Source organism: Siphateles boraxobius, unplaced genomic scaffold, assembly GCF_051911475.1.
Source record: "Siphateles boraxobius isolate OS27281-9 unplaced genomic scaffold, OSU_SipBor_1 9, whole genome shotgun sequence".
NCBI classification, from domain to species: Eukaryota; Metazoa; Chordata; class Actinopteri; order Cypriniformes; family Leuciscidae; genus Siphateles; species Siphateles boraxobius.
In genome coordinates, this window is record NW_027509219.1 from 7,427,182 (window position 1) to 7,448,072 (window position 20,891).

General features: G+C 36.6%; 1 protein-coding gene across 2 annotated transcripts; it reads left to right on the forward strand.

The window, feature by feature from the left end:
• The first annotated feature begins 4,616 nt into the window (after positions 1 to 4,616).
• On the forward strand, positions 4,617 to 20,518 carry ywhabb (tyrosine 3-monooxygenase/tryptophan 5-monooxygenase activation protein, beta polypeptide b). Of its 2 annotated transcripts, none has more exons than XM_077223261.1 (6): positions 4,617 to 4,767; positions 10,879 to 11,178; positions 12,594 to 12,717; positions 18,033 to 18,196; positions 19,694 to 19,789; positions 19,872 to 20,518. In XM_077223261.1, the coding sequence occupies exons 2-6, from the start codon at positions 10,885 to 10,887 to the stop codon at positions 19,920 to 19,922; spliced, it is 729 nt and encodes a 242-aa protein (XP_077079376.1). In that variant the 5' UTR covers positions 4,617 to 4,767; positions 10,879 to 10,884; the 3' UTR covers positions 19,923 to 20,518. The 2 variants fall into 2 exon arrangements, with proteins under 2 accessions (XP_077079376.1, XP_077079377.1); XM_077223262.1 differs by having other exon boundaries at positions 4,629 to 4,743.
• Positions 20,519 to 20,891: the final 373 nt, after the last annotated feature.

Sequence of the window (20,891 nt, forward strand, 5' to 3'; positions counted from 1 at the left end):
AATAGGGCGTCTATCTATATGATGTCTATGAATAGGGCGTCTATCTATATGATGTCTATGGATGCACCAGAGCCATATAGAGTGAGAGTTGCGACAACTCCATTGGTCAGGGGATCTCTGGATAATCCGTAATTCGTTTGTAATTATAAAACGAAAATACCGTTTTTCTGTTTTTTGTTTCAAAACGAAAAACCAAATAACCGTTTTTGGTGTCAAAATCAAAAAACAAAAAAAAAACAATTTAAAACGGCCCGTTTTTCGTTTTTGGCGATCATTTTATCGTTATTCCTTTTTGAACAAAGAATGAAGAGAGTCTTTGAACTTCATTCAATTTGTTTTTCGTTTATAAACCAAAAACGGAAGTCACGTGGTATATTCCTAATTTGGAAGCGAAAGTAACTGGTAACACTTTCAAAATAAAAGTAGGCTAACTATAGTTAGCGAGGTGATTGTAGACTAAAACTGAACTAATATAACGTTTTTTAGTAAAACTAAAGTAGCACTGGGTGTGAAAAAAAAAACACTTTAGTTAACTGAAATAAAAATTTAAACTAATAAAATAATAACTCTGGCTGTTAGGGAGAATTAAACATTTGTAAGACCATTGGTGACCTGCAACTTCAGATTAAGACAAGTGAACTCATTTTATATGTAGCTTAGGATAGCAGGTAGCCTATTTATTTATAAGTTTCTATTATTTAATTCACATTTTAGTTCTGTAACATATTTATAGCCCTTCTTGCTATGTGGAAGCTCAACCAGCAGAGGTCACTCCACCCCCTTCTGTGCACCGACTCTTTCTGTGGGACAACAGGCAACAAGCGTGTGACCTTTTGACTTGTGTTTATATCAAGAGAAGGCAAGCACTGCTACCAACAGAAGCTAATCACTGAGTTTGAAGGGTGTGCAGAACTTCACCTGCCTTCCAGCTCCTCTTTCTATGGCACTATAGCTGCTAAACACTCTCAGCTTCCACCATCTACTGTTACCCCTTCTGTGTCAAAACAAAACTCTTCCAAAACAAATCTATAAAGTTGTATACTTTTTATTTTTCTTTTGCATTTTTCTCCAGTGTAATATAGTCTACTTATTATGTTAGTTAAGTAGATGAAATATTTGTTATGCAGCTTGTAGTTCTGGTTAGTTATGTAGACCTATTGTGTGTGAAACCTAGCATTACTCAGTCAAAAATGGTCTCTAGCTCTGGGACTTTCAGATCTTTTAGTGCTTTTTTTGGGGTTTAATTCTGTTTGATGAACCACCAGGGTAAGGCAGTGCTCTGTACTCTTGGTACTTGTGTAAAGTAAAATAAAAGTGTAGTTAAATCATTTAGTTTTTCTCCCTGGTACTCATCTCAGGACCTTCCAGATTTGACCCAATACCTGGAGGATGTGATCCTGTGCACTGTGTGTAGGGTTTAAGGACTGATGATAGTATTAAGACTGGCCCCAGTCACCTACCATCACTCTCTCTTCAAATAAATGCTGGACTGGCAGGACAAAGCAGCACACCACTCCTTCCTCCGGCACCATAAAAGGGCCTTGTTGTCACTTTCAGATATTTACATCATGGTTTATGGTAAGCCACATCTTTGAATTGTGGCACTACTTTTGTGGAATTGGATATTGAAATAAGTGTGTACTAAGACTAATTGTGACTTTGGTGCTACAAGTGCGGCACCCAATGTCACTAGTAATGCTTCTGTTGGAAATAGTGGGACACAAGTGCCACTAAATGGAGTGCAATGGAAACTGTTGAAAGGAGTGACCAGGGCACAAATTAGTGGTTGATTTTCCTTTATCACCAGCCCAACAAACAATACTACTATTATGAGTAGACAGTACTCGGCAGGTATTCAAGATGGCGGCAGTCAACTGGAAAAAGAGCGGATGTGACTGATATTCATGTATATGGCTCTGGGATGCACACTCTAACGGCTAATATTGCCCACAACCCATCGCGCGTTGGACGAGGATTCGGTTAGAACTACAAACACGAGTGAAAAGTGTTAAAAAACTACAGACATGGACAACACGAGTCTGGCGTTTATGTTTCTTTTACTGTCTATGGTTTATGTAGAGAGGTTTAGATAAAGAGGTTTGAGTGATTAATTATCAGTATCTAACCTGACGAAAATGTATTTATTCAACGTTGTCTACATTATATTGCATCTGCAGCAGCATTGTGAACTTTAGTAAAGATATGTTTAGCCATTACCTTTTAAATGCATCGTTATATTCAAATTGCAAACACATGAGGAGAGTATCCGCATGAAAGACCCACGACTGGCAGATGAACGTGCTCTCCGAAATGGTAGGAAATCAAATTAGATTGAATGGAGGATTTTAACTGCGACAAGATGATTGACAGGGCAGTTTACGGTGACAGGAACACGCGACAGATCTGTCCGTTAAAGATGACGTGATAGTAGGTCCCAAAGCTTGCCTACTCTTTTGCTACACACTCAAAAGTATGTACTTTTTCTTCACAAAAAGAGTACATACTTTAAGGTCTTAGTATAAGTAGGCGTATTGGGACGCAGCATCTCTCTATGGCTCTGCTGGGTACGAGGTAGTACTAAAAAAGTTCCAGGTACTAGGAACTGTACACAGTGGAACCCTCTCAAAAAGTGAGCCGTAACAGTGGAAAAGCGCCTGTCGAAATAGTTTTGTCGTTGAAAGAACGCTTGCGTGCTAAGCTCGCTTGTGCTGATGCAAGAAGACAGTGGATGAGAGTAACGTTAACTTAGTAGCAATAACCGTGCGAACGATATTTAACAGGACGAACATCATTGATATTCAATTCAATCATGTCAGAAGACGAGGTACAGTGGTGGTTTATTTATATTTTGGTAATATATCACAGTTGAGTGGAAATATCCAATAAATGTTGCAAGGTACTGTGTTGGTCTATTTATATTTTGGTAATATTCATTCACAGCTTAGTGGAAATATCCAATGTTGTGACTTTGGATTAGATTTGAGTGCAGTTACAGTGTTAACAATAACGTGCTATAGACTGCATTTGGTTTTCTTTATTGTATTATTACATACTATTTATAGTTGTATAAAATGCAAAAACTAATAAAGAACACTCAACATTGCTTGAGTAGTAAAAACGGGTGAGTATTATTTCTGTCAGCACAGCGAGGCATGCTTTAGCAAATGATTAGTTAAAGTCCCTTTAAAGTCAAAATGATGTATGTGTTCTGAGTTTGTCATATCACAGAAAAATGTGTCCTCAGATTTTATTCGACTGCAAACAGTACCTTTTCTTTAATTTGGACCCTTTTTTAACATTGACCAATATATAAATATAATCAAACCAGTGATTCTAGTTTATTAGCCTAATTTTGTCTATTAAACCATTGCATGTTTACTTTTTTCATCTTCAGGTTACATCGACAGCCCAAACATATTTTGGCATTCGGCTGTTCACAGCAAAATCGGAGGGTTAAATATCACTGTGGTAAGCTGTTAAAAAAAAAAGAAAGAAAAAAAGTTACTTCACCATTGAAGTACATACTACATAACATACTATTTCAAAGTGATTTCAGTCATTTTGACAGAATTGTAGCCTATTTACCTGTGAAAACAAACCTGGAAAGAGATGTGATGATTTGGGGAGAAAAAGAGAGATTCTTCGCGCATTCCAGTTAATTATTCTAATGGCATATATCGTAAATTAAATCGGGAGAACAGACCACAAATGTGTAGTAGGCTATATGTTGAGCTTTTCATACTATTACAGAGGAATGCAAAAGGAAAAAAGAAAATAATCATGAGGAAAAGAATGCAGTGACTGAAAAGAGCTCTTGCCAAAGGCTAGATATTCTTGTTATAACAAACATGTCACGTAAAAATACCAAGTGTTACGTTATTCTCATGTTATTCTTAAATAAAACATGAAAGAAAACTGATAGCTCACCTAGTCAAACTGACGGATAAGCTTTATTTGTAGGGCAACCTTATGATTTTAAATGATCAGTGTTTTTGAATGGAAGTTCCCCAAATCGGAAGTGCCACCCATAATTCAAAACGCAGTAAACTCGTCAGGAAAAAGAAAATAAACAAAACCCTAGGTATTTATTTGAAACAGTGGCTAAACTAACGAAAAATAAAGCTTCAAGCCCAGATGTTTCCAAGCAGCACAGCAGTAAAGACTTTATGAACTTTTTTACTTACAAGATTGATAATATCAGGGAGAATATTATAACTTATGCAACCGTCTACTATCGCATCAGACAGTGCAGAATTCAATCCAAAATATAATTGGTAAAACCTTAAAGCCATAAAAGAAAACATCGATATTGTATATTTAATTTAGGCAATGTACAATATCAGGCCCTACTCAATATTATTACGCATATTATTAAATACTACAACACATTTGCTGATGGTAATGCCGTAAATGGGTCCCATCTATCACGACATTCGCTAGTCGGACTTCTCTTGGATATAAATGTATCATTATCAACAAAAAAAAATGCTGAACATTAGAGGACAGGACTGCGTACCGCTTTTACACTTCTCTGTTGGCTATTATCATTATTAGGCTTGCCTTCAAGTGGCACTGGCTGTGGCTGAAGCTGAAACCATATATATAATCTGAAACCCCTCTCCGACTGGCTTGCAAGCAGGAAGCGGAAGTGTCAATGTAAGCGGAAGAGGTACTGTACTGCCCAGAACAACCGAAGAGCAAGGCGGAGCACGGGAACAGAATTGTGTCTTTTTAGCGATTAAAGTAAGAGTAAACGCCGTTCAGAACGTGAGTGTACTTTCATTTTTCGTTATATCCCTTCCCATATGTCTTACATAACGTGTTTTCATTCCCTTGATTGCGTAACTGGCCTATTGCCTTTTTTTGCGGGCAGCGAAGGGATTTAGCAGGTTGCTAAGTGCTTCAGGCCTCACTGTCTGCCAGACGCGGTGAATCATTACAATGAAATATACGAGCGTACTGCTTGCATTTTGTGTTTGATAATAGTATAATGTTAGCAGTGTTGCTTTTAAGATTGAGAATCATTACACATTCTCTAAGAATTTCGTTATTTTTAATGAGGATGTGTGGTCAGCCTGCTAGTTCATGTCAGCAGAGCACGACAGAGTTCAATTGAATCGAGTGGCTGAACTTCACGACCGAGAAAATGACAACTTATGAAAGCTGCGGCACAGCCCTATTAAAATACGCATTTATCTACTATTTTGTCTCTGTTGTCATGTTATTTTGCCCTTAAGAAGACTTTTTATATGTAAATACGACAAGTGAGTAACTTCATTTGTTGTGCAGATGAACTTTGCATTGCAGACATTTTAAACCGTTATATCACACAGCCTGAAATAATAATATTCGAAAAAGCATAATGGGGCACTTTAAACATGATGCCATAATGTTTTCTGCTGGTATCTTATTACATTTTTGTCTGTTTCCTATCACTTTCTTCTCTGTGAGATCACAAACCAGTGTAGGGGTGGTTATTAACACAGATTTCACGATTCGTTTCCGATTCACAAGCTTTTTCGTTTTCGTTATCTATTTGTTGGCGAACATCCCATCCCTACACCGCCCATGGTGCTGGTAGCGGTCTGTAGGTAAACGTGCTGAACGCTTTTCTTACAATAACAAAATAAACTAGGGATGCACCAAAATGACAATTTTGGCAGATACCGATAATTCTTTATATCAAAAAGTCAATAACCAATATCTGATTAATCAATTTCAGATTCTGATTAATCTGATTAATCGATTTTTATATATATTTTGAAAACCTGATTACAAAAATAAGGCTCACCCACTGATCTATATAGAATGACTAATGTCATTCTATAGAGATCAGTGGGCTCACCATTAAAAGCCATGTCCCAAACGCTTCAACATTAATAGTAAAGTAGCCTATAGTGAAACAGTGTAAGATTCCTTATCTTTTAAAATTAATTTTACACTCCTATGGCCAACTGTCATTATCAAAAAATAAATAAAAAATCCTTACAAAAAAAGCCTGAATAATGCAAACATGTCATTGGACAACATTACTTGCATATAAAGAATCAAAATGCATGTGCAAAAATAAAATGAAATAGCCCATGCACAGACAATAATGAAAGGATTTTAATTAAACAATATTGTTAATTAAAATATGAAATATTTTATAAAAAATAAATATTGAAAATTAATATTACTGTTTCAAATAACAGCACTGAGCTGAAGTTGAAAAATGAACACCGGTAAACTAAAGTGCTTTGTGGTATTAAAGGGATAGTTCACCCAAAAATGAAAATTCTGTCAGTATTTACTCACCCTCATGTTGTTCCTTCCCCGTAAGACTTTCGTTCATCTTCGGAACACAACTTAAGATATTTTTGATGAAATCTGAGAGCTGTCTCACTCCTTCATCGGCTTCTAGGCACTTTCATTCTACCAGTCCCGAAAAGTTAGTAAAAACATTGTTAAAATAGTCCAAGTGACTACAGTGGCTCAAGCCGCTCAACCTTAAGTTAATCAAGCGACGAGAATACTTTTTGTGTGCTAAAAAACAAACAAAAATAACGACTTTTTTCAACTATTCATTTTCTTCTGTGTGGGCCTCTGAAGTGAGTTCACGAGAGCGCCACGACACATGTGCGAGAACTGAGAAGATTACGCTCACGATCATTTGATGGGAAAGTGTGCAGGGTTCCCACGGGTCATGGAATTTCTGGAATGTCATGGAATTTTAAAAGGTCTATTCCAGACATTGAAAGTCAGGGAATTTTATATATTTTTTGTCCAAGTCATGGAATATCAGGGAATTTAGTTTGTTGCTTTAAATTTTAGTTTCCATTTATCAAAATGTAATTTTTCTATACCGATTCTCACCAGCAGGGGATGCAAGCGCGTGTTGTTGACGAAGACCAGAGCAACAGTTAGAGCAAGCCATTCATTCATAAAAACTCATTTACAACAATTGAGCATGCATTAAGTTTTTTGTGATGATTATCTGGGTCAGTATATATTCGGAAAAGATGATAAAGGCACAAAAGCTGTTTTTTATGTTTCATTCATTAACTTGTAGCCTCAGGCTACATGTTATCAACTTTTTCTACCTTGAACGGGATTATAATCGGTTTCCCTCAATACCTCATCATACTCAAGGATTCCCCTTCCATCAGGACAAAACGCTTAACGTAGCTTAATGGACTAATACAGTGATATAAAAGACCAAACTCGCACCTTATTGGGGAAGTATGCCTACATATATGTTAATATTTCTACATGCATGATTAATCTGGGAAGGGTCATAGCACTTTCATATTGTTGTCCTATATTGTTAGTTTAACTGTAACTTAAGTCGCTTTGGATAAAAGCGTCTGCTAAAAGACTAAATGTAAAATTGGCTTGACATTCGCACATTTAGGGACCTTCTCTAAAGTAACACTGGTAGTCCTATAGGCCTAAACGTTTCTAACTTCAATAGCAAACTTAAATTTATTTAAATAAATTGCGTATTATGCCTGACACCTACATGAACACTTTACAGTTGGTTTTATGACTGCAAGTCGTTCTCTTCAAATGCTATTGAAGTTAGAAACGTGTATACCAATGTCGTATGTAACTTTAGAGACGGTCCCTAAATGTGCAAATGTCCAATGTCAAGACAATGCCAGTATCACTGAGAAACGCTCAGCTTTAAACAGAGGTGGGTAGAGTATCCAAAAACTGTACTCAAGTAAAAGTACAAGTACTTAAAGAAATATTTACTCAAAGTAAAAGTTAAAGTAATAATCTTAATAGTTAAGAGTAAAAAAAGTATCCAATGAAAAAAGTACTCAAGTAGCAAGTTACTAGTTCGGATCATATAGGCTATATATATATATATATATATATATTAACATGATATTATTTAGCTTATTTAGATAATTATCTTTGCAACAAAAACACAAGAGACAAGCATTATTTCTGCTATCTACAGTATAGCCCGGAAATCACTGCCTGTCCTTTGGTTTGTATAATAGTAACTTATACAACTACATTTGTATTATTATACAATGTCGAAATAAAGTGAATATGCAGAGTTTTGCATTCAAAGGCATTTAAAGTCAGGAAACCATTGACACAGAGAAGAAAGAGCTAAAACTCTTCACATGTGCTCGCGCTATTGACCGCTACTGAACATCTGAACACAAACAACGATCAAATGCACATCGATAGATCTTCTTCCGTCTGTTCTTCAAAATGTAATCAAATGTATATTTCTCCAAGAATGTTTAAACTGGTTAACTGTCTAAGGCAGGCAAAGACATTCGTTTTTAAGATGATTTTGCACGCTGCGCAATACACACACATTACCGCGGGATGGCGGGTGGGAACATTGGTAGCTTATTTAATGTATAAATTAAGGGTATATGTCCTAAAAACTAGTAATGTCATACTTTGTAGTAGTGCTATCGTGGTGTAATAATCTATTTGGTTGTAAAATGTATTACCTGAATGAAATGAAATCAAATGTGTCGTCCTGTGGAATCATTCATTCACAGACAGCATACGAAGATGTTCAACTAATGAAGATCTTCATCGCTGGCAAACAATATCATGCACTTACAGATTTGCTTTCACTTTAATGTAGGTCCACGGCTACTTCATCCAACGCTCTTGGTGTTATTAAATCTTCCTGTTACAACTCCGAGTGTGAACCCGCTTCAGACGATTCAGTGCGTGACGGAAACTGAACAAATCATTCAAACTGATTTGCGAACCGATTTAGACAGATCTGCCAACTTGTTTGATGAAGTCTTTGAACAGAATCGACTCAAAAGAGTGATTCATTTGTGAATTGAGCATCGCTCATGCCCCAGAAAAAAGATACAGCCAGCTTGAAATATTCTAAGCATTTAACAACAGGTATTGCATTAAAATAAAGTAACGAGAGGAACTTCGCCCAACGTAACGAAGTAAAAGTACAGTTTTTTCATTAGAAATGTACTCGAGTAAAAGTAAAAGTACCCACATTTAAATCTACTCTTAAAAGTACAATTTTTTCAAAAAAATACTCAAGTAAATGTAACGAAGTAAATGTACTTACTACCCACCTCTGGTTTTAAACTTTGCGCGTTAAGTTCATATTCTGAGTCCTTCTGCTTGCCTGCGAGTTTGGTCTTTTATATCACTGTATTAGTCCATTAAGCTACGTTAAGCGTTTTATATGTCCAGCAGGGGAATCCTGACATATTGAGGGAATCCTTAGCTAACGCATGCAGCAAAATCGCCGCAATATAAGGTTGAGGCAATTAAACGACCAATAGATATGTCAAACTCAAATGTAACATTGGATCTGTTTACATCCGCATCGGGGGAATAACATTATAATCTCGTTCACGGTAGAGGTGCATGTAGGCTACACAGGAAAAGTAGGCTAATCGCGAAGACACTGAATTTCACATAAAACATAATAATCACAGATACACTTACATTGTTGTAAATGAGTTTTTATGAATGAATGGCTTGCTCTAACTGTTGCTCTGTTCTTCACAACACGCGCTTGCACCCCCTGCTGGTGAGCTCGACTAACAGCAGATGGAGATTATGCTCAGTAATCTACTGCTTTTCTTGCAGTTCCTGGACTTCAATGTTGAATTTACTGTAGAATTTGAACCACTTTATTTGTGGAAGTGAATTTGCAAAGCGAAATAAAATGGACCGAAAACCGCCTGTTGAATATTATAGGTTGTATTTTTAATCAGTTTGAATATTGTGGAAGTGAAATATGAAAGGTGAATATGGATTGTTGAAATTTAACTAATGAAAATGTGTTTGAAATGTTTTGAATTTAAATATTCACAGCTTAAATATTCAACAATGCTAAATTTCAGCCCATAAAAATGCAAGCTCTAAAAATACAATGCATTAAAATACAAGCAGGGTTAATGCAATGCATATTTTTTTCAAGTAGGCTAGTACAATTTTTTTTTTTTTTTTTTAAACAAAAGGTACAATACATATTAATGAACATTTTCACAAATGTAAATATGTCAGATTATAGCCTTAGGCTAATTTCCATCTGCATTTCAACAGGCTTTTTGTTTAAAAAACATTTGGCATTATTTTACTTCCATATTATAGGTCATGGAAATTCATCTTTTTAGTCAGTGAAAGTCAGGGAAAAGTCAGGGAATTAGACATTTGGTTTAGAGTGGGAACCCTGAGTGTGAAAGGTAAGCCATTCATTTTGCGGCATTGGTAAGGTACGTTTTCTCGTTGGTTTCTCACGATTCGGACATGCACACTTTAGAACAATTTTAAACGCTACTTTGAGACCCATATGTGTCATCTTCTCAGTTCTCGCACATGCGTCGTGGTGCTCTCGTGAACTCGAGGCTCACACAGAAGAAAATGAATAGGTGAATAAAGTCGTTATTTTAGTTTTTTAAAGTATTCTCGTCGCTTGATAAACTTGGGGTTGGGAAACAAATTTTCCTGGACCGGCAGAATGAAAATACCTAGCAGCCTATTAAGGAGTGAGACAACTCTCAGATTTCATCAAAAATATCTTTATTTGTGTTCCGAAGATGAACGAAGTCTTACGGGGTTGGAACAACATGAAGGTGAGTAATTCCTGGGATTATTTTCATTTTTGGGTAAACTAACCCTATAATCGGCTATTTGTACACCATGATATTACAACTTGTTTCTGCATAAAATTACAAGCTTTTACAAACTCAAAACAAACTTCCTTTTGGCTTTATTTTATTAAATTGTCAACACCAATGCATTCTTTGATTTTCGCTTGAAATTTATCGGGACCTTGAGTGTGTTTCTGTCTTGTGCTTTCAACCTTAAATTCCATTAAATTTAAATGGTTTATGTTAAATACTCTCCTCATACCAATTCATATCTGATTCTCAGTGTAAGATGGACAAGAGTGACCTGGTGCAGAAAGCCAAGCTCGCCGAGCAGGCCGAGCGCTTTGATGACATGGCAGCAGCTATGAAGGCTGTTACCGAGGGCGGCGTGGAGCTTTCGAATGAAGAGCGCAACCTGCTCTCCGTGGCGTACAAGAACGTGGTAGGCGCCCGCCGCTCCTCCTGGCGTGTCATCTCGAGCATTGAGCAGAAAACCGAGGGGAATGAGAAGAAGCAGCAAATGGCACGCGAGTACCGTGAAAAGATTGAGACTGAACTGCAGGACATCTGCAATGATGTGCTGGTATCTTCATTTCTTTTCTTGACTTTCTAAACCTTTTATGATGACATCAAATGTAGGGCTGCAACAACAAATTGGTTATTACTGATAATGAAAATAATCGACAATGAATTTGATTATTGATTAGTCGCATATGTGCGCTATACTCGGAAACCATCAGCCAGACACATTGCTTTACAGTAGTGAAAACTGAATGATCCATTTCTATGGACAAAACGCATATGGAAAATAGCGGAGGACACAGAGTGAGCTGCTGTGGGAAAGGTACATGATCCAAGTTTTCCAAAACATGAGAGTGCTTTATATTTATAAGCCCTTCAAACAAAAACAAGTGTTTACCGCCTTGTCCTGTCATGCTTTGACAGTTTGCGTGTGCTGTTTAATGCCTCAGGGCATAACTTACATTTTATGGTTATATCCTTATCTGTAAAATGTCCTGTGAGTATTTCCTATTAGCACATTCGAACAAACTTCAGTGTTCAATGAACGAGTGCTGGTGCTTGCATGAGCGTCAAACAGACGGAGCACAGTAGAATAGAGTGCAATAATACTGACTAAAATACACATTTTGCTATGTTTTATTAAATTCTACATGTAACAAGTTATCATATTTATGAGAGCAGTAACCGTAATGGCACTATTGTATAATTCTGATTAAAATACACATTTTGCTCAAATATTTTTTGTTAGAAATAAGTAGGCTTAAAATTTGTCATGTAACACAATCATTTATGAGAGCAGTAACAGTAAATGCACTATTGTTGGAATAGCACATTAATGTAATATTGTGTTCAGATGAGTGAATGTGTGTGTTCTTCTACCTCATATAAGTTAAGTTTTTGTGCTTTTGGTTTTGTTTATTATCATTTTTAATTTAGTCGTTTTAATTTTTGCTTTAAAATAGTAAGCAATCAGTTGATTTTAGGTTTAGAATTTAATTTTTGTATTTCTAACACGTTTGAATAGTATAGCCTGCATAGATGCATTCACTATATTTGTTTCCATAGGCTTTAGGCTATATGACACTTTGATTGGAAGATGGCATTGGCAGGTTGTGGAATAACGTTTAAAATAATGGATTAAAATTACTTTTTAATTTAAATGTTTTTTAATGTATAATAATTTTTTAGATTTTTTCATCTGATTTTTTCATCCCCCCCCCAAAAATGGACAGATTAATCGATTATCAAAATAATTATTAGTTGCAGCCCTTATCAAATGATTCTGAATATGTTTATTATTAAACCCATTTTCTTAAATAAAAAATATCTATTGTTCAGTTGTCAAAGAACAGTTAATTTCGTTTTAATGTGTTAACAATAAGATTAAAATCTCATTCATTATGTTTAACCTTTCTTAAAGGAAGGGACATTTTCCACAATATGAGCCATCCTGATGCTCCCAACTTGTCTTGACAGGGTCTTTTGGAGAAGTTCTTAATTCCCAATGCTTCTCAAGCAGAGAGCAAGGTGTTTTATCTGAAAATGAAAGGTGATTACTATAGATACTTATCTGAGGTTGCATCTGGAGAAACTAAGACCGGTAAGTGCATTGTAAAATTGGTTTAACTTTTTCTCAAATAAAAATGGTCATTGGTCATCTATCTATCCATCCATCTGTCTCTCTCTCTCTCTCTCTCTCTCTCTCTCTCTCTCTCTCTCTCTCTCTCTCTCTCTCTGTTTATCTATAATGATCTATCTGTCTATCTATAGACATGTGGCGTAATACGATATATCATGATATATATATCGTGATAAACATGCATGTTATTTTTTATTGTGGGCACTAGTGCTGTCAGAATAGTGGAATTTCTAACTTCGATACGATACCTTGAAAAATATCAAGATTCCATACCATTTTTGAGACCGTGGGGAAAACCGCCATATATACTGGCATACATATATTTCTTTTTATAATTTGGGTAATTTTATTGCTATGGCTCACACAGAGCACAGGGCTTTATTTGAAACTTTGAAATAAATTTACACACAAAAAAAGTAAAGACAGTCAGTAATAAAATAAGAACAAATAAACACAGTACACAAATGGACATAAATAAATACAATAGAATAATGTAATAAACACGGCTTTACGTTTTTTAGGTGAGGAGAATCTAGGGAGAAAGTCTCCCTTAGGTGACTGTGGGGGAGAGAATCTTTTTTTTTCTTTTTTTAAAATTATAATTCTCACCTAAATGTTTGATCATGCAGTGCATTTTTGTTTTTAAATTGTGGCAATTTTGTTGCACAATAGCTGACACAGCATGAGCCTTATTTAAAATGTTGAATTAAATTAACAATAAAGACAAGAAAACGTTCATGTAGGGGTGTGCGATATCACATATGTCTCCATGATCTGCTTTTGAAGAAATATCGAAGTATCGTGCTACAGTGCACATTCTATCAGTTGCAGTTCTGGCACCTCCGTCCCAAACTGTACAACTCTATGTACATTCACATCACTCCTTGCCGGTTAAACATTTCGTCCGCATGCTTATTTGACGTGCTTTTTTGAGCATGTGCACCTGAAGCGCGCTTATAAAAGAGATGCACTCTTGTACACCTGTCAAACAGCTACGGATTACAAGACTTTATTCTTCTAGTCTGATTGCGCTAATACTGTCTAATACACACAAGGTTTACATAAACACAGTTGGTTATGTCTAAAGTGAAAGTACACTTTAGAGAAAATCAGATGCCTGTCTGTAAGTTAGGTGTGTGCAGGTCTTAAAGGGACAGCTGCCTAAAAGGAAACATGCTGACCCTTGTCCTTAAAGGGATAGTTCATCCAGAAATGAAAATTCTGTCATTATTTACTCACTCTCATGTTCCAAACCTGTATTTATTTATTTCTTGTGTTGTACACAAAAGGAAATATTTTGAATAATGTGGGTAACCAAACAGTTCCTGGTCCTCAGTGACTTCCTTAGTTGGAAAAAATATACTATGGAAGTCACTGGTGAATAGCAACTGTTTGGTTACCCACGTTCTTCTAAATGACTTTCATTTTCAACAGCAGAAAGAAACTCATTTGGGTTTAAAACAACTTGAGAGTGAGTAAATGATGACAGACTAATGAAGGCAATTTACTCCTCTTGTTCTAGTTCTAACAAACATGGCTGGACAACCGCGGTCGTCATTACGTTGTACGTCAAGTTCAAGGGTTACTATTTTGGTGTAAATTGATGCGTACGGCCGTCTGCCGGAAGCTAGTTATTTTAGTCGATAAAGGTTTAATATGGATATTTTTCTTACACTAATGCATCGCTTCACTTCAGAAGGCCTTTATTAACCGCAGGAGATGCAGGGGAGCACTTTAATCATGAATTGAATAGATGCGCTTTGATGGACTTCCAAAGACATACAGCCATTCACTCCCATTAACAAGCTTGGAAGAGCCAGGGCATTTTTAATATAACTCCTATTGTATTAGTCTGAAAGATGGCTTCAGGGTGAGTAATTCATGGGTAATTTTTTTATTTTTGGGTGAACTATCCCTTTAATGCTCTCCAGCCCGCTCATTCGCACAACAACAGTGCCTGGTAACGCAAACCTCGAAATGGGTTCCAAGGTGCAAGCCTCGGAAAAATAAAGTTATCTCTGCGCAAACTCTAAAAACACAAATTGCGCACATGCATATTACGTGTTTAGTCTATAGATATGCGCGTTTGAATATATATGTGCGCAGGCGTGTAGTTTTTCTTTACAAATTGACCTCAACCAATTACTTGTCTGGCCTTAAAAATGCATAATGCAGAATTATTTGTTGTTTCCGCATAGCCATGTGAACTGGAATTATTTTGACACGATTTATCTGTACAGAGGGGAAGGGAAGGAGGTCTTTACAGGGGAGAGACTAGTTAACAGGCACAGGTCCTTCATCAGATCTGGGTACGACTTGGATCCAGTTGTATGCCACTTAGTACTGTAAGACGTTAAATATTAAAGTGCAAATTAACACCTGACCACTCTTTTTGGTTTGCTGCTGTTACAATAAAAAAAAACGTAGAAGGGTAAAAACATGCCAGTTTTTACCTCATGGTATGATTTAAGCAACATATCTAACAAGAAAAATTGATAATGGGTGTGTTAGATTTATAATGTGCCAATAATCAAGCATTGACGATAGTCAATCATATTGGTGGCATCGAAGGGCCCCCAAATAAAATTCTGTTTAGGGCCCCATAAAGGCTTGGCCCGACCCTCCTGTCAACTGTTATAGTGCAGTGGTGATGTGAAGCTATTTGTGCATTTTGATAGGGACAGAGGAGTGCGGTGATACACTCAAAGCTGTTTGTGAAATTGCATCTCACAGAAGTTTTAAAAATACTTAAACATTTACTATATAGGATACTGTCTAAAAATATTAAGAATAACAAATTATACATCATTTGAAAGTTCTAAGGGTTAAGTGTGAATCTACGGTGTCTGTTTTACAATATAGATGCTCCAGCAATAGTAATATTGTAGTTTGTGTTGGGAGTGCAAATGACACTGTGCAAAATCAAAACGGGACTTCATACATTTTTTATGTAATAGCGATCGCGAGACGAATCCAATCCGCCGCACTTGGGTAAAATGTCCATGACAAGCGTCCATTTAAAAACATCCAACAGCACTTTTTGTCCACAAAAGCATTAAATATGTGAAATATTGAAAATATTGTCCATTGTTAATGCCAGATTTCGTCTGAACGATCTGCTATCCATCATTGTTCTTATGTGATGCCAGATCCGGTGTAGACGAATAACTGTTTATTATAAGTTTTATTGCTCTTAGTTGCGCTGCTCTCATCCGGTCAAAGTCCCTTTCAAAGAAAGTCTGTTCACTCGCCGGCCATATTTGCAAAGCCTCTGGGCAGCTATTTTGAGCATCCAAGACCAAGTCGTACCTATTTGATGGGGGAATCCTGAAATCTCAAAAACTGATTGCCAAACTCATAATTAAATAACATATTTCAAATCCGCAACAAATTCTGACATTAACTTTCCCATAAATGTTGTTTGTTATGCTCAAATAATCAACAGTTGTCTCTTTTACTTTAGAAGGCCGGACTATTCCACCATATTACGCGTTGCAGTTTCTCCCATTAATAAGTAATAAGAGTGAACCTTCTTTATATATTTATAGTCTATGGACAAGATATAACTTCAGTTTTGGGCTCAAAGGGGTTTTGTGCATCAAGAGGTTAAGTGTCTTCTTTGTGAATACAAAATGGATAAGCTACTACAGGGAAACATGTCAGCAGTGTGGATGCTCTTCTTCGTGACCAGAAAATTATACTAGATTAGCAATATGTAACATTTGTTCAGCTGAAATATAGAGAGGCAGATTGTTGTTGAAGAACTTCACTACGACTGGTTTAATTTATCACCTGAGAATACAACCTCTGAACATCATCATGAAGAGTTCAGTTACCCAAATTTAATTCAAGAAACTTTATTTTTGGTTTTGGTTTTTCAGCTAAATGTGAACTTAACTTTGGTTTTCTGCACACAAAATTATTACTATTGTGTCAGTATATCTATCTATTAGTCATGTGACAGTATTACATTTTCATGTTATGATAATTGCTAAGCTGAAATGTAAAAATATTTAAATTTAAAAATAAATTATTTACTATCAAATCTTTAAGAATTTAAAGAATTTGGTGCTGTGATGAACACCATTGTGAATACAAAAATCAAAATGGCTGTTTAAATCATTTAAATACTGTTCAGAAACACAATGTAGAACAGCTGCTTTGTTTCTGGGGTAAAAGCTGCATTTCTGCTGTTCCATAAGTGCCATCTACTGTCAGAGAGTGAATGTGCATTTCCATCCAGTGCACCTCCACTCGTTCTGCCAGAATCCCATCAGTGTTCTAAAAATCGGAATAATTCGTAATTAGTGGTCGACCGAAATTGTTTTTTTGATTGCCGATATCTTAGAGAGCCTATATAAAGATGATATTTATATAGGCCTATATATATAATTTTAAATATTGAATAAATATACAAAAATATATAAAAAAAATATATATATATATATAATTATATATATTATTATTTTGTTGTTTTTTTTTATCAATATTTAATAAATTATTAGGAAAAAGGTAAAGCTGAAGCTGATCTTCTGTTCACATTTACTCACTTCGCACGGACCCCGTCACTTGCAGTAACACGTTTATGCCGGCTACAAATGCACACTTCACAAGATATCACAGCTGAATTCGATTAAATCTGCAAGGTTTGTGAAATTAAATGTTTATTAGATGTTCAGAGATTTGTTTAAATTATGTAGATTCTCATTTACCGTCAACATTCAGCAAATGCGCAAGTATTTTAGCCTGATTGCTTTACTTTTTCACATACCATTTACTTTCTTTGTATACCAATTCTGTCTAACAAAGTATTAGATATCACTGACAGAGATCATAAACTAATAAAGACGGAGAATGTGAGTGAGTGCTGTGTGATCAGATGCTGCCGTTCTCTTCTAAGGCGCTGGTGTTCTCAGCGCCGCCCGTCAAAATAAAAGTACCGCTTCCAACACACCGGCCAATCAGAAAACATATCGGCCAATGGCGATATTTTAAAAATGTCAAATATCGGCTGATATATCTATCGGTCGACCACTATTTGTAATGTCCATGATAGTGATCCGTTATAGTACCCACTATAACAATACAGTGCATGTTCATTATCGTGCTATATTACTTTAGATTGGGAAATATGAAGTAATATAGCAATATTATTTTATATTGGGAAATGTCTAATATCTGTCCGACTGTATGACAATTATATAAAATTAATTATAAAGTATATTTGGCTTTTTATGCATGTGATCAACACAAAAGTATCTTTTTGTTGTTCTCAGCCACGGTTGAGAGCTCTCAGAAGGCTTACCAGGATGCTTTTGAGATAAGCAAGAAGGACATGCAGCCCACGCACCCCATACGGTTGGGTCTTGCCCTCAACTTTTCAGTTTTTTACTACGAGATCCTCAACTCTCCTGAGAATGCCTGTCACCTCGCCAAGACAGTTAGTATCTAAATGACTAGCAGCATTAGGGGCTGTTCACACAGGACAAATTCTTGTTTAACAAAATGTTTGGCAAGTTGAAATCAATCCAGCTTGAGACGAGGGACAGTCGCCAAAAACGGCCATGCATGTTTACATACACTCACCTTAAGTATTATTAGGAACACCTGTTCAATTTCTCATTAATGCAATTATCTAATCAACCAATCACATGGCAATTGCTTCAATGCATTTAGGGGTGTGTTCCTGGTCAAGACAATCTCCTGAACTCCAAACTGAATGTCAGAATGGGAAAAAAAGGTGATTTAAGCAATTTTGAGCGTGGCATGGTTGTTGGTGCCAGATGGGCCGGTCTGAGTATTTCACATTCTGCTCAGTTACTGGGATTTTCACGCACAACCATTTCTAGGGTTTACAAAGAATGGTGTGAAAAGGGAAAAACATCCAGTATGCGGCAGTCCTGTGGGCGAAAATGCCTTGTTGATGCTAGAGGTCAGAGGAGAATGGTGATAGAAGCTGATAGAAGAGCAACTTTGACTGAAAGAACCACTCGTTACAACCAAGGTATGCAGCAAAGCATTTGTGAAGCCACAACCCGCACAACCTTGAGGCATATGCGTTCCAAAAGTAGAAGACCCCACCGGGTACCACTCATTTTCACTACAAATAGGAAAAAGAGGCTACAATTTGCAGGAGCTCACCAAAATCGGACAGTTGAAGACTAGAAAAATGTTGCCTGTTCTGAATGGTCTCGATTTCTGTTGAGACATTCAGATGTAGAGTCAGAATTTGGCATAAACAGAATGAGAACATGGATCCATCATGCCTTGTTACCACTGTGCAGGCTGGTGGTGGTGGTGTAATGGTGTGGGGGATGTTTTCTTGGCACACTTTAGGCCCCTTAGTGCCAATTGGGCATTGTTTAAATGCCACGGCCTACCTGAGCATTGTTTCTGACCATGTCCATCCCTTTATGGCCACCATACCCATCCTCTGATGGTACTTCCAGCAGGATAATGCACCATGTCACAAAGCTCAAATCATTTCAAATTGGTTTCTTGAACATGACAATGTTTACTGTACTAATGTTCACTTAGTGTTACTAAAATGGCCCCCACAGTCACCAGATCTCAAACCAATAGAGCATCTTTGGGATGTGGTGGAACGGAAGCTTCGTGCCCTGGATGTGCATCCCACAAATCTCCATCAAGTGCAAGATGCTATCCTATCAATATGCGCCAACATTTCTAAAGAATGCTTTCAGCACCTTGTTGAATCAATGCCACAATGCCATGTATATATATATTTAATTATTTTTATTATCTCAGATAGTTGTAACAACACAACCTGTGTGAACAGCCTCTAGTCTATACACCACATAAATGTGTGTATTTTATTTATTTTACTACATTGGTACTTCTAATGGATATGGCTCGAACATCATTCAGTGTATTTCACTCATTCAGCCAAGATGAGAAATTTGAGCTTCTGTTACAGGCTTTTGATGAAGCTATTGCTGAGCTTGACACTTTGAATGAGGACTCCTACAAAGACAGCACATTGATCATGCAGCTTCTAAGGGACAACCTCACTGTGAGTCCTCCGTCACACATTCTGCACCAGTTATGTCTTTCATTGCTTTATTAACTCATATATTATATTGATTCTTATACAGCTTTGGACGTCAGAAAACCAGGGTGACGAAGCAGGTGATAATGAGAACTAAGGGAGCCGCACTGATCTCCAAACACCCACATCCATTTTAAATACACAAATGGCTTCCACCAACCATTCACCTCATTCCACCCGAAACCACCCACCCCTCTCCATTCAGTTCCCAGCCTCCTCCCCTATACTTATTGATGATCAGCACCCGCAGGAAGATGCTCAGCGAAGCCCCTTACAGGCACCAGTGGCTGGGAGGGGGGTGGGTCACAGTGTGACATGCTGACATTATAGCAGGTCCAGTCATTTTGTTTGTGAATTTAATGTGTACTGATTATCTAACCCTGTCCATTATGTGTCTCTGAGTGTCTGTAAGTGATTGCCACTAAGAGAGTAACTGAGTGGCTGTGTGAGCGTGTGCATTTGTATGTGTGTGTTGGGAAATAAGAGTGAGTGTATTGGGGATCAGGGGTTGTGAACTCTAATCGTCCTTCCTGATAATTCCCTTTGTTTCACTTTAGCTGGTTGTGCATTTATCATCTTTTCTTCCTTTTTTTTGTTTTGTTACGGTCATATTTTTTTAGTATAATTCATTGGTATTTACAGGTTTTATTGTATGGTTATTAAACTGGCAGTTTATTTTCACCAAATACTAAATCTGAATTCTCTGCTTTCTTGTTTGAATCTGTTATGATTAAGCTGTATTTTTATTTTCATATTCATAAGCACAGGCAATGTCATTTTTTAACATTGATGAGAGGACACTACTCATTGAAGTTACTACCATTTAAATAGTTTGAAATATGTTAAAGTCAGCTTTTAAGTTCTCTCAAACAAAGCCCTAAATGTTAAATATTTTCTGATTTGCAATGATACTCTTAAAATACCTGAAAGTCAATAAATCAACAGAAGTTAAGCATTTAAACAAGGTTTAACATATGTGGCTGGAATGTCATGTTTGAAAAGTCCCATATTTTTTGCCACCAGGTGAAAATACGTACTACCGTTCATAAGTTTGGTTGAGAAAGAT

Coding starts and splice junctions, on each gene's coding strand:
- ywhabb (XM_077223261.1), top strand. CDS start 10,885: ATGGACAAGAGTGACCTGGTGCAGAAAGCCAAGCTCGCCGAGCAGGCC. Junction 11,179..12,593: donor ACATCTGCAATGATGTGCTG/GTATCTTCATTT, acceptor TTGTCTTGACAG/GGTCTTTTGGAGAAGTTCTT. Junction 18,197..19,693: donor CCTGTCACCTCGCCAAGACA/GTTAGTATCTAA, acceptor CTTCTGTTACAG/GCTTTTGATGAAGCTATTGC.